Source organism: Amphibalanus amphitrite, unplaced genomic scaffold (assembly GCF_019059575.1).
Source record: "Amphibalanus amphitrite isolate SeventyFive unplaced genomic scaffold, NRLGWU_Aamphi_draft 000056F_arrow, whole genome shotgun sequence".
Lineage (NCBI taxonomy): Eukaryota > Metazoa > Arthropoda > Thecostraca > Balanomorpha > Balanidae > Amphibalanus > Amphibalanus amphitrite.
The window spans coordinates 475301-488502 of record NW_024881552.1 but is presented as its reverse complement, the minus strand read 5'-3'; the positions used below and the strand labels follow the sequence as shown (position 1 = coordinate 488502).

Here is a 13202-nt window from a genome sequence, read left to right as displayed (position 1 = left end):
CGAAAACTTATGCAGTTTATGAAACTCACGAAGATGCTATGGTAGGTAGGCACATCAAAACAAAGAAGTGTAAAAACAAAATGTCAGAATGTGGGATCTCTTCGATCACCTAATAATTGTCTAAAAACCTAAAAAGATGGCGGCCGCTGGGTAAATACTAGAGGTTCTATAAGCTAGCGGTTTGAAGAAGACGATACTATGTATGCTGCGGGTCTAGGTTAAGAGAATGTCCCATATGGGGCTCAAACGGACGCCGCCCTCGTCAAGGTTCATAGTGGCCTGTGGCGTTAGCTTGACCTCTATGGCTTCTCGGACCTTGCGCCTCTTCCAGTGACCTTCAGTGGCTAGCGTCATTAATTACAAATAAACATTACTTTAATTACATTAATAAACATTAATTACATATAGTCCTGAGGAAAAGTTTTTTAATCATGACACTCAAGTCATATCTCAGTATCAATATTTCTTAGGTATAGTATGTGTCTTGAATACCGTTCATCTAATGTCACCGGTTACCCATCAACGAGAGACGGATAGAGGCAAATGTCCCTCCCGACTTTTCACAATTTTCTTTTTTAAGCGCTTATTTCGCCAAGAAATGAAGTGAAGTGAAGTAGTGACTTGCTATCGAGAGCTTATTGAAACATAGCGTCACGTCAGCGATAAAAATGCATCGATAATTATCGCTTACGCAGACCGACAGCGCCGTAGCGGCCGACATCTGCACTAATGACTGCACCAATTGTAGGTGGCAGCACACTCCCGGGTATTTAGCACCCGACTAAATGTGCCGTTAATCGGCTCAGTTCTGCCGTAAGCCGCGATCGTCCGATTACATATCACACACCCAGTGTGAGAGGCCGGGAATTCAAGGCCAGACACTGCCGGCTGCACCTCGGCCGGTCTGAGGCCGTGGGTCGGGCTCTCAGCTCTGCATCGCGGAGGGAGCCTCTACCAGCCAGTCGTGGAGTCCGAGGGAGGGGCTAGAGGAGGCGCATAGCCCGTGTACGTACGGTACTACTGACCTCACATCAATTTGCATTCCATAATGGCAATAACATTGGAGGGAGTACGTAGCAATGCTTTAGGTACCAATAAACACTACGCATAGGAAAAATAGGAAGAACATTAAAAAGAAGCGACAACAAGAACCCCACGCACCAACTATCCTGATAAAAATGGTGACGGATAATTTCTTATCAGACTTTGGGAAATACCAATAAAAACTACCCTTCCGTGCCCACCGGTGATGCTTCCCTGCTACAGGATGACGGTCACCCCATCAGCCAACCGGGGTAAAGGGGCAGCTCGCGCAGAACCGTGCCGTCTCCGGAGTGAGCGTTTGACTGCAGCTGGGCGATTTCGTCCTAACCTAACGGTACGATCTAGGTCGCACATGAAACTATGAACATTGGTTTAAACTTGTGTTCTGGCGTTATTACGAATTGCTGGCTATGCCTTTGAAGTTTGTTAGAACTTGCTTCAAAGCTTTTAACCCGCGCACCGACGGGGGGCGGATATCCGCCCCCCTGAGGTTTTTCGCGGATAGCGGGAAAACCGCGGCGCGTAGCGCCGCGAAATTTGGTATGACTATTCTCTCATCAATTTTACACATGGTGTGCAAGTTTGAGCCTCCTAACTTTCAAGGCCAGGTCACCAGGTCACTTTGAATGACCCAACCTCAAGTCACTTTTTTGCAACTTTGTCACCGTGCCAGAGCTACAGTAGATGTCGGAGGCCTTTGAAAGTCGCAGGATGTTATTAGGTCATTAGTAGCTACAATTTGTATATCTCGGAATTTTGATGTCGGTGACCTAAGGTCAGGTCAATTTCGCGACCTCCCCATTATAAGTCAATGGGGGAAAAATCAACTCCCTGTTTTTACCACTAAAACGGGTCGGAATGGCCCCATATACCATACATGACTTCATATACGATCAACCTTCACTACCTTGAGGTCTGTTTTGCTGTTGGGCAGCTGTAAGGTCATGTGACGTCATCAAAGGTCACCAGCGGTTTTTTGCCAATAACTCCGTACAGGAACAAGATACAGCCGCGCGGATGGTCTCATTGTGTTCAGCTCGTCAAGACGCATCGAATGATATACATGATGACCTCGAGGTCACGTGACCTGAGGTCAACCTTTGACCTTGACCTTTCGAGGTCAACATATATGTCATTCGATGCAGATTGACGAGAGGATCACGATGATGCCCTTAGTTTGTTCCTATCTTGACTAATTCGAAAGTTATTCGAGAAAAACTCTCCATATCTAGCGCCGCCATTTTGACTTTTTCGACCCCTGTGACGTCATCTTTGACCTGACCTGAAAATGACCTTAGTAAAAATTGTAGACCTTGTCCATGCGTATCCGATGCCGTTTACCGCTTGTCGCTATCTTGCTTCGTTCTCGAGATCTCAGGGGGGGGGGCGGTCATCCGCCCCCCCCCCCGTCGGTGCGAAGTTGGCGCAGACCCCCGTCGGTGCGCGGGTTAAAATTCGTTTTGCGACAAATTTTGATTGACGTTTTTGTAATCGATCTTCTGGAGAGCTTCGAAATAAGACAGAAAACAATGTTTGTTCCCTTTCCGCTGCGAGGTCCGTCACAGTCGATGAAGATCCTTGACTCATTTGAAGCTTATGGGGGCAAAGAGAAACTGCAAACGGTTAGGGAAAGTTTGGGAGCGGTTTGCTTTTTTAGTTGGAACTTGCCCGTCTTAGAACAATGGCTTAGGTATCAGGTTTTAGCCGTAACTGTTCAATAAAAATGTCAATTAAAGGGTTGGGAGAAGGCCGAGCAGCGGAGACTTAAGCGATCAGGCTCTAAAACTGCGCCGGTAACACGTAGGCATTAGTAGAGCAATATCGGCAGACCATTACCCATGCAAAAAGCCCACGAGTTTCGCAGTAAGAAGAGTTTTAGTGGGATTAATATCGTGGAAATACCTACGGTGGCAGCGATGGCATTAGCTCCTTATTTGTGGAGATGTGTTCAACGTCTATTCCTCTTCACCTTTATGAATCGACCGCAAACCGTTAGTATCAGCTATGACGAGAATCGACACATTGCTGGAGACTCTTCCCAGTAGCAGCAGTTCAGTGAAAGCCGTCCATTGTCGGCGTGTCTTCCCGACGGGCGGGGCCGGCCGGCCGGGAGTTTTGTCCTTGTATTCAGTCCAGTTAGGAGAGTGAGCGGCCGTCGCCTGCAGGGAGGAGAGCCGGCCCGACCAGCTCGGGTCGGCGCGGCGGCCGGCCGGCGCGCCGGCGCTCCCCACACCCTCTCCAGCCGGCCGGCCACGCAGACATGCGCCCGCTGCTGCTCTGCGCCTCTCTGCTGGCGCTCAGCGCCGCCCCGGCGCTGGCCCAGGGCCGACGCCGCACCGCCGCCCAGCCGTCCGCGCCCCGGCGCAGGCCCGCCAGCCGCGTGGTGCCCGCGCGGACCACGCCGGCGCCAGAGGTGCCCGAGTTCGAGTCCGAGTGTCCGCTGCGCGACGGAGTGTTCGCCGACGCGTTCCAGTGCGATCGCTACTACGAGTGCCGCGACTACGTGATCACGGAGAAGCTCTGCCCGGACGGCCTGGTATTCAACGACATCAGCCCGACGCTGGGCCGCTGCGACCAGGTGTTCTCCGTCAACTGCACGGGCCGCGAGGAGCTGCAGGAGGCGCAGCCGACCGGCGACTGTCCGCGCCAGAACGGCTACTACGCCGATCCCGACCCGACCAACTGCGGCACCTTCATCCACTGCGTGGACGGCGTCAGCAACCGGGTGGAGTGTCCGTCGGGCCTGGTGTTCTCGCTGCAGATGGGCACGTGCCAGTGGCCCGACCAGGCCGGCCGCACCGGGTGCTCGTCAGCAGAGGTGCTGGCGTTCGAGTGTCCGGGCGCCGGCGACCCGCGACTGGCCGGCGCGCCCGCCGACCTGCCGCTGCACCCGCGCTACGCCGACCCGGCCGACTGCCAGTTCTTCTTCTCCTGTCTGGACGGCGTGGTGCCGCGGCGACACGGCTGCGAACAGGGTCGCGTCTTCAACGACGAGACCAAACAGTGCGACAAGCCGGAGAATGTGCCCGAGTGCAACTACTAGAGCGTAGACCGGCGGGGAATCGGTAGGAGACGCCGCACAGAACCAGTTCGGCAGTGCGAAGTGGTTATCGTCCAAGCCGGGTGTCGTTTGAAAACCGGCGTGGAGACGTCAGTTGACTGATTATCCTGTTTGTCTTTGTTGCTCATTGTGTAAATGTACGTTTGTGTGAAACGTGCAATGCTCGTTAAAAGCATTGGCGGGTTTGCATAATACACATGCATATCATCATGATTTGCGCCTTTAGTCGCCAGGATAAAACGCAGCGCCGGCCAAGCGCTATCAATCACGCAACGATCGATTTGAAGCATGACTGTCTTGTGCATCTCGAGAGTCATGCCTGAATGCATGTAAGGATTTATCTTAAGATAGCTGGTTCCAATTGCAGACTATCGCAATCTCACTTTGTTGTTATATTTGCATGCAGGGACCAAAATCACCCATCTGGGTGAAACTGTAAGCACTTGTCGGATGTCACCTTTGATAAAGACATGTTGGGAATGGGCTCGAATATAAAAATAAAAACATGACTACATGCATGAAGGTTGTGTCTGTCTCTGAAATGTTCTGCATAACATATTACCTACTCGGTGGGCAGAAAGATGACAAACGAAAGGAAATGGCACGGAAGATACGGCCATTTAATGCGACACATACGTTTTCTTTTCCGCGGTTGTAACGGGGGCATTTTGCACATTTCCCTTTAACTTTTGAGTCATGTCACGAATCAAACAGTGAACACTGAACAGAGTAGTTCGGACAAGGATGGATCCGTTCACTACTGTGAAATAAACTGGCCTCATCTTCTCCCAAAGACATCTGATAACATGGCGTACACAAGCAACGGATCGCGCAAAAAGGGCAACCATTTACGTTCATGCGGATAACTAATTCTTACCTTCTAAATTCTAACAACAACGACGTTAAATTCGCAATGGATAGGTATGTCATAATCTGAAACTGAACTTGCGCCCTGCAATAGGCCTATCTTCTTTCTGTTAAGTTTACAGTTTGCTAACCGCTATGATGCGGCAAATCTAATCTGACCTGCACCGACTGATGAACAATGCACTGTGATTTCATTGGGCGGCCATTCCACTCGGTTTTCCCGGCACAGGGGCCGGTCAAGACGGCCAGGTAGGTAGTTCCGACACCTCGCCCGGGTAAAACCCGCCGGGGCCCCGGCTGACCGCGCCTGCAGACCGGGCCTCCTTCCCCAACCCACCTCCGCGCGCCCGTGCTGCTGCATCCCCACTGCACGGTGACGTCATCATAACGAGCCGTGACGTCACCAAAGTGCACCGTGACGTCACCAGGGATCAGCGGACTGCGAGCGGTGCTCTCCGCGGGGCAGAGGCACTGTCCTGGACGGTACCTGGAACGGGAGGTGTGCGAGCGCGCGGGCTAGCTGAATGCGGAGAGATGCATGCATGACTTCGCTATTGATCTGAAACAATCCTTCATGTTGAAGGCAAATGAATGATGAATGGTGGCTAAAAATGTCCATGCATGTGCTGTAAAGGTTTTCATTGTCGCAATAGATTCTTGCCCCATCAACATATTGGAGCGGAGTGATTGCATATTTTGAATGGATTTACAGTCGGCGCTAAATAAATATACGGCTATGATGCACATTGTGCAATGTGTATTTCCTTCCTCATATCTATGTGATAAATGTGAGCTTGTGTCGTGATCGCTGAGCGCATCTAGTTCCTAGAATGTTCCAACTTCCACGCACATTTATCATATTCACTGCGCTGAGATCATTCCCTTGGCGTTGGATTGAAAAGAGTTTACATTGATAACCAATGTCAATAATTAAATTGAGCAGGAAAAGACTCACAGTCCGATGTTGCAGATCAAGCCTTTACACATCCGGGTTCGCTCTAGCATCCGGTTTCTCACACTGCTCTCCTCTCTCTCTCTCTCTCTCTCTCTCTCTCTCTCTCTCTCTCTCTCTCTCTCTCTCTCTCTCTCTCTCTCTCTCTCTCTCTCTCTCTCTCTCTTTCTCTCTCTCTCTCTCTCTCTCTCTCTCTCTCTCTCTCTCTCTCTCTCTCTCTCTCTCTCTCTCTCTCTCTCTCTCTCTCTCCCTCCCTCCCTCCCTCTCCCCATCAGTATACCAGAGTACGCATATGTATACCAACCTTCGATCACCCCCATTGATCGGCCCAGTACACGATCACCTTGGCAGAGATCGCGCTATCTCCTGTGACCGGAAGCCGGGCAGGGCCACAACCAAGGCTCCCAACCATGTGGTGACAGTTCCGCCTTTGATAGTGACAACTGACAGGCCCGTTACATTCATCTACATTGGATGTGAGTTGAGATAGCAAACTTGTTCCTCGCACTTTCAACTGGTCTACCGGATCCCATAAATTGACTGAATGATCATCCAATCAAACAAATAAGGCAACAAATAATAGTGGATCTAAATGAATTCGTAAATGCTAAGATCAAATGGCAAATTTCAAACCTGTTATGTAGCCTCACAAACCTTAATGGCTGGGTGTTATTCAACATGAGTGTAGGTACTTATAAAAATACACCCATCTACAAAAATTAACCCGCGCCGGGCCGGTGCTCTGAGATTCCGCGCCGGGCCGCGGGGGGTGTTTGAACACCCCCCCCCCTTCTAACTCGGCTCCTGGGCCACGTAGCGACACGCGGTAAGCGGCAATCGAAAGAACGTCAAAAATAATGACGAAAACAATTCGGTCATTTTTTTGGTCAGGTCAAAGGTCAGGTCACCAGAGGTCACCAAAGGTAAAATGTTGACTATTTCAACATTTTGGAAACTGCCAACGGCTATCTCGGGAACCGATAGAGCTACAGCGCCGCAAAAAAGCGCATTCGATAGCCCTTTTACAGACCTTTCTGAGTAATGTTCTCAGATTTGACCTCAGGTCAACAGTGTAGCCTCCAGATAGAGCACTTCACGGATAGGCTTTTCAGGATCCGGCCCGGCCCATATCCGGCAAGTCATATCCAGATCCGCCCATTATCCATGTTTCTTTGAATTTCAAAATCCGGCCCGCCCATGGCCCGTATCTCAGCCATACATCCAAAAAATATCCATAATAATCCGTTTCATTACAAACCGGTTGTGAGACTATCAGCATATCGCCATAAGATCCAAACGTTGGACACTAGGAAGCTATCAAATTGTAATAACAGCAATCTTAGCCACTGCAAAATACATTTTGTGGTAAAAGCTGCATTGCTAAGGATAGGGGTAACACATTGACATGGACCTCAGCATTTCACAAGGTTGGCTATCATTAGAATTGTTAAGAATCTACTGTGGTCTATAAAAGGAAGAGTACTTATTCATATAGCAAAACCACAATCAATTAGTAAGTCAAATGGTAGGTAATAATAAGTATAATACAATGAATAAATAAAGTTTCATGACATTGGCAACATTCTATATGGGAAAAGGCAGAATCAAAACACCTCAAAACACATTGTTTGGAAACTAGCCTTGGAATGTGGTCTGACACACTCTACAAAGAAGTTGACACTGAAAACCCAGCTGAAAAGGTAGGTATTAAATAGCCTTGAGCCTGACTTTGGTCCTAAAATGAAAGGAAGATAAGTTAAACCGGCATTTTGTCGTATCAACAAGACGACACAACACAATACACAGACAAAATTGACGATAGTGGCGCAAAAAAGCAAGCAAGGATTGATTTTTTTAAGATCCGCTCTCTCTTTATGAAATAGGCGAGCTGATGACGTAATATTGATTCGTTTACCCTTTAAGTTGAATTTCTGATCAGAAAATATTTTTTGGCGTCATTTACACTGAAAATGTTGATAACATCAGAATTTAATATCGTCTTGGATCGTTTTTATTTCTAAAAAAAATCATCCACGAGGCATTGCGCCAAGTTTAAAACTTTTTTTTGCAGCGTTTTATTCAGCTGGTTAAAAGCATCTGTTATTGCGCATGTGTTTCTAACCTTGCGCAGTGTTTGTTGCTGTCTGGAAGATTGAAAAATTCGAGAACGCATTATCGTTTTTATACATATTATATGGGGACTGTTCTCAGGACAAGTGAGTTATTAACACATTTTTTTACATGATTCGTATCTTATTCAGGAACCAGCGAGCCATGGTGGATATGATGCCATGGCGTTTGTTCTCGCTTCCTCGGTTAGGAACATGGCTGAGTCTGCAGATTTTATGTTGTGACCATCTATATTTAAAAATTTGGTTGGTGCTGCCATATACCTTACAGACTATCATGGCTCACAAAGGTATGCTTATAAATCTCATGTAAATCAATTAATACTTCTGCTGCAGTGCCTAACAAGTTAAGTTACCTAATTCTTAACATGAATATTGAATGCTACAATTTTATCCGTTCTGATCCGTGTTCAACATTCAATTACCAAATCCGGCCCGCCCATAACCGTTCTATTTTTCCAAATTTGGGATCCAATCCTATCCGGTCCACGGATTTATCCGTGGATAACGGATTTATCCGGCCCATGAAGTGCTCTACCTCCAGAGGGCAAAAACTCCAAAAATAGCCGTTTTTACGAAAAACGGGTTTTCGGCAATAACTTTTGACTCAAAAGAGCTATGACATTACTTTTGCCAGCATCGTGTTCCTCTCGTCGAGACGCGTCGAATGAACTATAATTTGACCTTGAAAGGTCAACTTGAAAATTTGACCTCAGGTCAAGGTCATGACCTGACCGGAAAAGGTCATGTTGCATATCAGTCGATCCGCAACGTCGAGCCGAACACATCTAACGCGTTTTCAGCGCTCTAGCGCTCCTCTATCAGAAGTTATCATCGAAAAACTGTTAGATTCTGTTCGTGACCTGAGATGACCTCGGGGACATAACGAGGGGTCACAGTTGCCATTTTCTGGCTCAGTGTGTCTATTTTACCTACATCTCGATGTTTGAGAGTGTCTAGAATAGCGTTCGTGCAAAACAGACGCTTTTCAATTTTCTCCCATTGACTTATAATGGAGAGGCCGCAAAATTGACCTGACCTTAGGTCACCGATATCAAAATTCCGAGATATACATTTTATAGATAGTGTTGCTCTAATCAATCGCTGAAAGTTTCAAGGCAATCGTTCAGTCGGTGTAGCTATGACGAGCATTCTTATTTTTTCTGAGGTGAGGTCACTTGGCGTGACCTGGTGACCTGACCTAAGGTGACCAGTGTCGAAGCGCGACGGGCGCTTGACATTTATGGGCCGTCCTGACAGGTATGGTTGCGGTTGGTGGCAGGCCGTAGCCAGGCGAAGTCAGTGAGGGGACCGGCCGTGCGCGGCTATGTGCGCACGTTAAACTTTGGACTAAAAGTCTGCCATAGAGCTGGAATTGCGCGATCGGAGGGTAGAAGGCAGGGTCACCGCAACAAGCTTCGCTTAGCGGGGGCTCTGTCCTCGTGAATGATACCTTTCAAAAGATTCGGACGAAATCTATAAAAAATATATTCCGTTTTATAGAGTTATTCATGTTTGTTGTTTACAATTGTTTTCAAATAGTTATACTAAACGTCCCATTACCCATGAACGCCATTGAAGAGTAGCTCGTGACTTTTAGGACACAACAATATCAGACATATTTATATTTATTTACAGCAGCATTCAACTATATAGTATACCTATGCTACCTTGTCTTCAGATGCTGCCTATCACCAGACATGTGCTTGGATCCGGAAAAATGGATCTGAGATCCGATCCCATGGATCCCGATCCGAGATCCATTCAGATCATAGATCCAACCCCTCAATTTTGTCGAGAGATCTACTGGGATCATAGATCTGACCCTTCAATTTTGTCGCTAGATCCACTCGGATCATAGATCTGGCTCCCCAATTTTGTCGTGAGATCCATTGGGATCATAGCTCATAGGTGCTCAAAATGTTAACAACTTTCTTTCATAAGAAGTTTTGAATACCAAAGTATGGTTAGAAACAAACAATCTTATACAAAGGACATATTAGTAAAGGCATCCAGTTACATTATACAGAATACAAAATAAAGGAGGCTCATGACGGTCACAACTTGAGAGAATTGAGTGACATGAAGATTGTTCACAGTTCACAGGTACCTACCAACAGAAAAGTTTGCATTAACAATTAACATAGAGGTAAGTCAAAGTAATGACTAATGAACAATACATAACTAGGTACCTACCACATCACAATTCATGTTAGAATCTACATAATGATATTGATAAGACAATCTTGCATTAGACAACCATGAGGCTTTCCAGTTTCCACTTTCCAGCTACCACAATTGATTGATAAACAATAAAAGATGATACTGACACATGTGGCTTGGTTAGGTAAAGGTATTTCAATCGAAAGAAATATTTGATAAAATAAACTGAGATATAAACAAAAGTATAAAAATATTCAACAGCCTGCGGAAGCGATGGGAAGCGAAATGTCAATTGTAATGGCCTTGGATATTTACCGTAAAATGATTATTCAGTATCTAAATAGAACTCGTGACGTCATTTCAAATGACAAATGAGCTAGGCGTTCTACCTTCGAGTATAATGAAAATAAATAAAAAATCAAACTGGAAATTCAAAAGTCTGGAGTTTTTTTTTTAAAGAATGTTCATTTTTTCTGCCTCACATAATTTTACGATACGATTGTTTGTGAATATCATCTTTGTAGCGTTGAATTTAATGACGTAAACGGAAGCTGAAACGGTATTATATGGCCCAGAGCGGTGTGCGCCTTGCATCTTTGTTTTATTCATTTTTCAAAAGAATAACTATATCTTACGTCATTAGTTTAAAGGGCCTATTACGGGGAATCTTTTGGAATCATTACGGTTTTGGTCAAATTAAGATTTTTCATTGGTCAAACGATAATGACGTAATAAAACCATATTACCAAAACGTGAGCTGTGAATTTCGTTTGTCTTTTTTGGGAGGCTCTCTCATAACAAAAGCACAGCATGGCACCACACACGTGGCACGGTGCCAAAAGTAGGTAATCTGAAGAAGTTGATGCCATTTTTGATCTTGTAATTTTATTTGGAAAGTATTAGAGGTTGGTTGCTATTCTTACTAAATCGAAATTGTGTTGCACATACATAGCTCATACGAACATTCTGGATTGGGATTTCATACCTGGCAGAAGTGGATTGCTGCATGTTTTTAACAAAACTGACCTATTTGGCTTCCAGGTTTGATTCCCTAACATCTGTCCATAGGCGGCAGAACAGGGGGGGGGGGTGGCACCAGGGTACAGTGCCCCCATAGATTTTGGCATTTTAACATTAGCCCTACTGGCGTTGCATGGAAAGAATGGGACCAAAATGAAAATCTGCAGTGCCCTGCTGCCACTGCATCTGTCTGTACTGCTTGTTCATTGAATTAAAGTGGCTGTAGCTTGTTGATAAGATTGTCATCAGTGCTGTCATGAAAAAGTTACAATTGGTCACAAAAAGTAGCAATATGCATGTTCTTGGTTTATTTTAAATGTAGTACAAATGTTGTTTATTTAAATTCAAATTTAATGATGATATCTAATGATTACAAGTGGTCTTAACAAATAACCATGTCCACAAGTGATAATTCTCAATTGTATTGCACTGTAAGGTGTACAATTATGTAGGATAGGGGTTTCATTGGCTACATGTTGTCGTGAGATCCATACAGATCATAGGTCCTCCACAAATTTTTGCCCGCTGGATCCACAGAGATCATAGATCCGACTCCTAAATTTTGTCGAGAGATCCATTCGGATCATAGATCCAACCCCTGAATTTTGTCGAGAGATCCACCCGGATCATAGATCCAACCCCTCTATTTTGTCGAGAGATCCACTGAGATCATAGATCCAGCTCTCGGATCCAAGCACATGTCTGCCTATCACAGCGTAAGATATTGACGGAGTTGCATCAACTCATAGCAGGAGCGACCAAAACAGTGCGACTGCCGCCATGCAACTCCGGCGTCCCAAGCTTCATTGCTCATCATTGCTCAATGTTTGTGCTCACATCACATAAAACATGAGACACATGGGTAAAAACAGAACACATTACATGCAACACGTGTATCGCATATGTTTGGAAGTTTTGATAAACAGAATGTATGTCGACATTGAGGGTACCTATAATTAGATGGGCAATTAGCATGGATGAGTAACATTTTTTTGATGATTGCGTAATGTTTTTTTTTTTAGATCGAGAGCATGAGCGCTGAAAAAGTGACATCAGAGCATTCAATTAGGTACTTGTCAGTAATGTTATGAAGGAACAAATTGCATATTTGGCTTGCATCCGCATTCATTGTTTGACAGTCCTGATTCCGGCGCATCATGAATCCCTTAGGCTACGTCCTCTGAGCCTCTGAGACAGTCTCCGTGAGCCTCTGGTCTTTGATGTCATCTCAGCTTAATGATCACAATTACCAGTCCTTTCAGCCGCTTTAACCCGCGCCGGGCCGGGGGGGGGTTAGAACACCCCCCCCCCTTGCGGTATTTCGCAGATATCTCAAAAACGGCGGCGCGGAGCGCCGCCGTTTTTGGCACACCTGTTCGTGCATCTTTTCCGCACATGTTGTAGAAATTTCAGACCCAGGTCATGAAATGGTCTTGCCAGACCGAAAGGGCCTAACCCAACAAAAAAAAAAAAAAAAAAAAACGCGCTTCGAACCCGGACTGTTATGACCGGGAACGCGTGCTCTCACCACGCGGAGTCCAACGCCCTACCAACTAAGCTTATGTCTACCGGTATCACCCGAAGCATACTCAAAGTGGAATTAGGAGTCGACCAGCACATGGGAGAAAATGACAGAGGAACGACCGGCGTATGAAAACAAAAACTTGTCACCTTCAAAGAATGTTCGTTCAGCTTCCAGAAACAGCGCAGAATGCACGCGCCTGAAGGATTAACGCTGCACGGTGAGGGCGAGGCCATAGCCGCACCCCATCCATAACGATAGCGTCACCGATGGCACGTATAGGTAGGCAGTTGCAGACTATGACGTCAACCGGTGTGAAATGGTCCATCAAACACGTGCCACGCCACGAGAACTGTTGCCCATCGCCCGTAAGGTAATCTTCATTCCTCGCTACATCTTATACGAGCATGTATACGCACAACGATTCACGATAACAAAATTCGT

At 46.2% G+C, this 13202-nt stretch overlaps 1 protein-coding gene across 1 annotated transcript; it reads left to right on the top strand.

Annotated features, from left to right (window-relative positions):
* Positions 1-3261: 3261 nt before the first annotated feature.
* On the top strand, positions 3262-4627 carry LOC122378187 (protein obstructor-E-like). Its single transcript, XM_043358951.1, has one exon. The coding sequence runs from the start codon at positions 3305-3307 to the stop codon at positions 4085-4087; it is 783 nt and encodes a 260-aa protein (XP_043214886.1). The 5' UTR covers positions 3262-3304; the 3' UTR covers positions 4088-4627.
* Positions 4628-13202: the final 8575 nt, after the last annotated feature.

Excerpts from the sequence above, each read along its gene's own strand:
- LOC122378187 (XM_043358951.1), top strand. The coding sequence starts at position 3,305 with ATGCGCCCGCTGCTGCTCTGCGCCTCTCTGCTGGCGCTCAGCGCCGCC.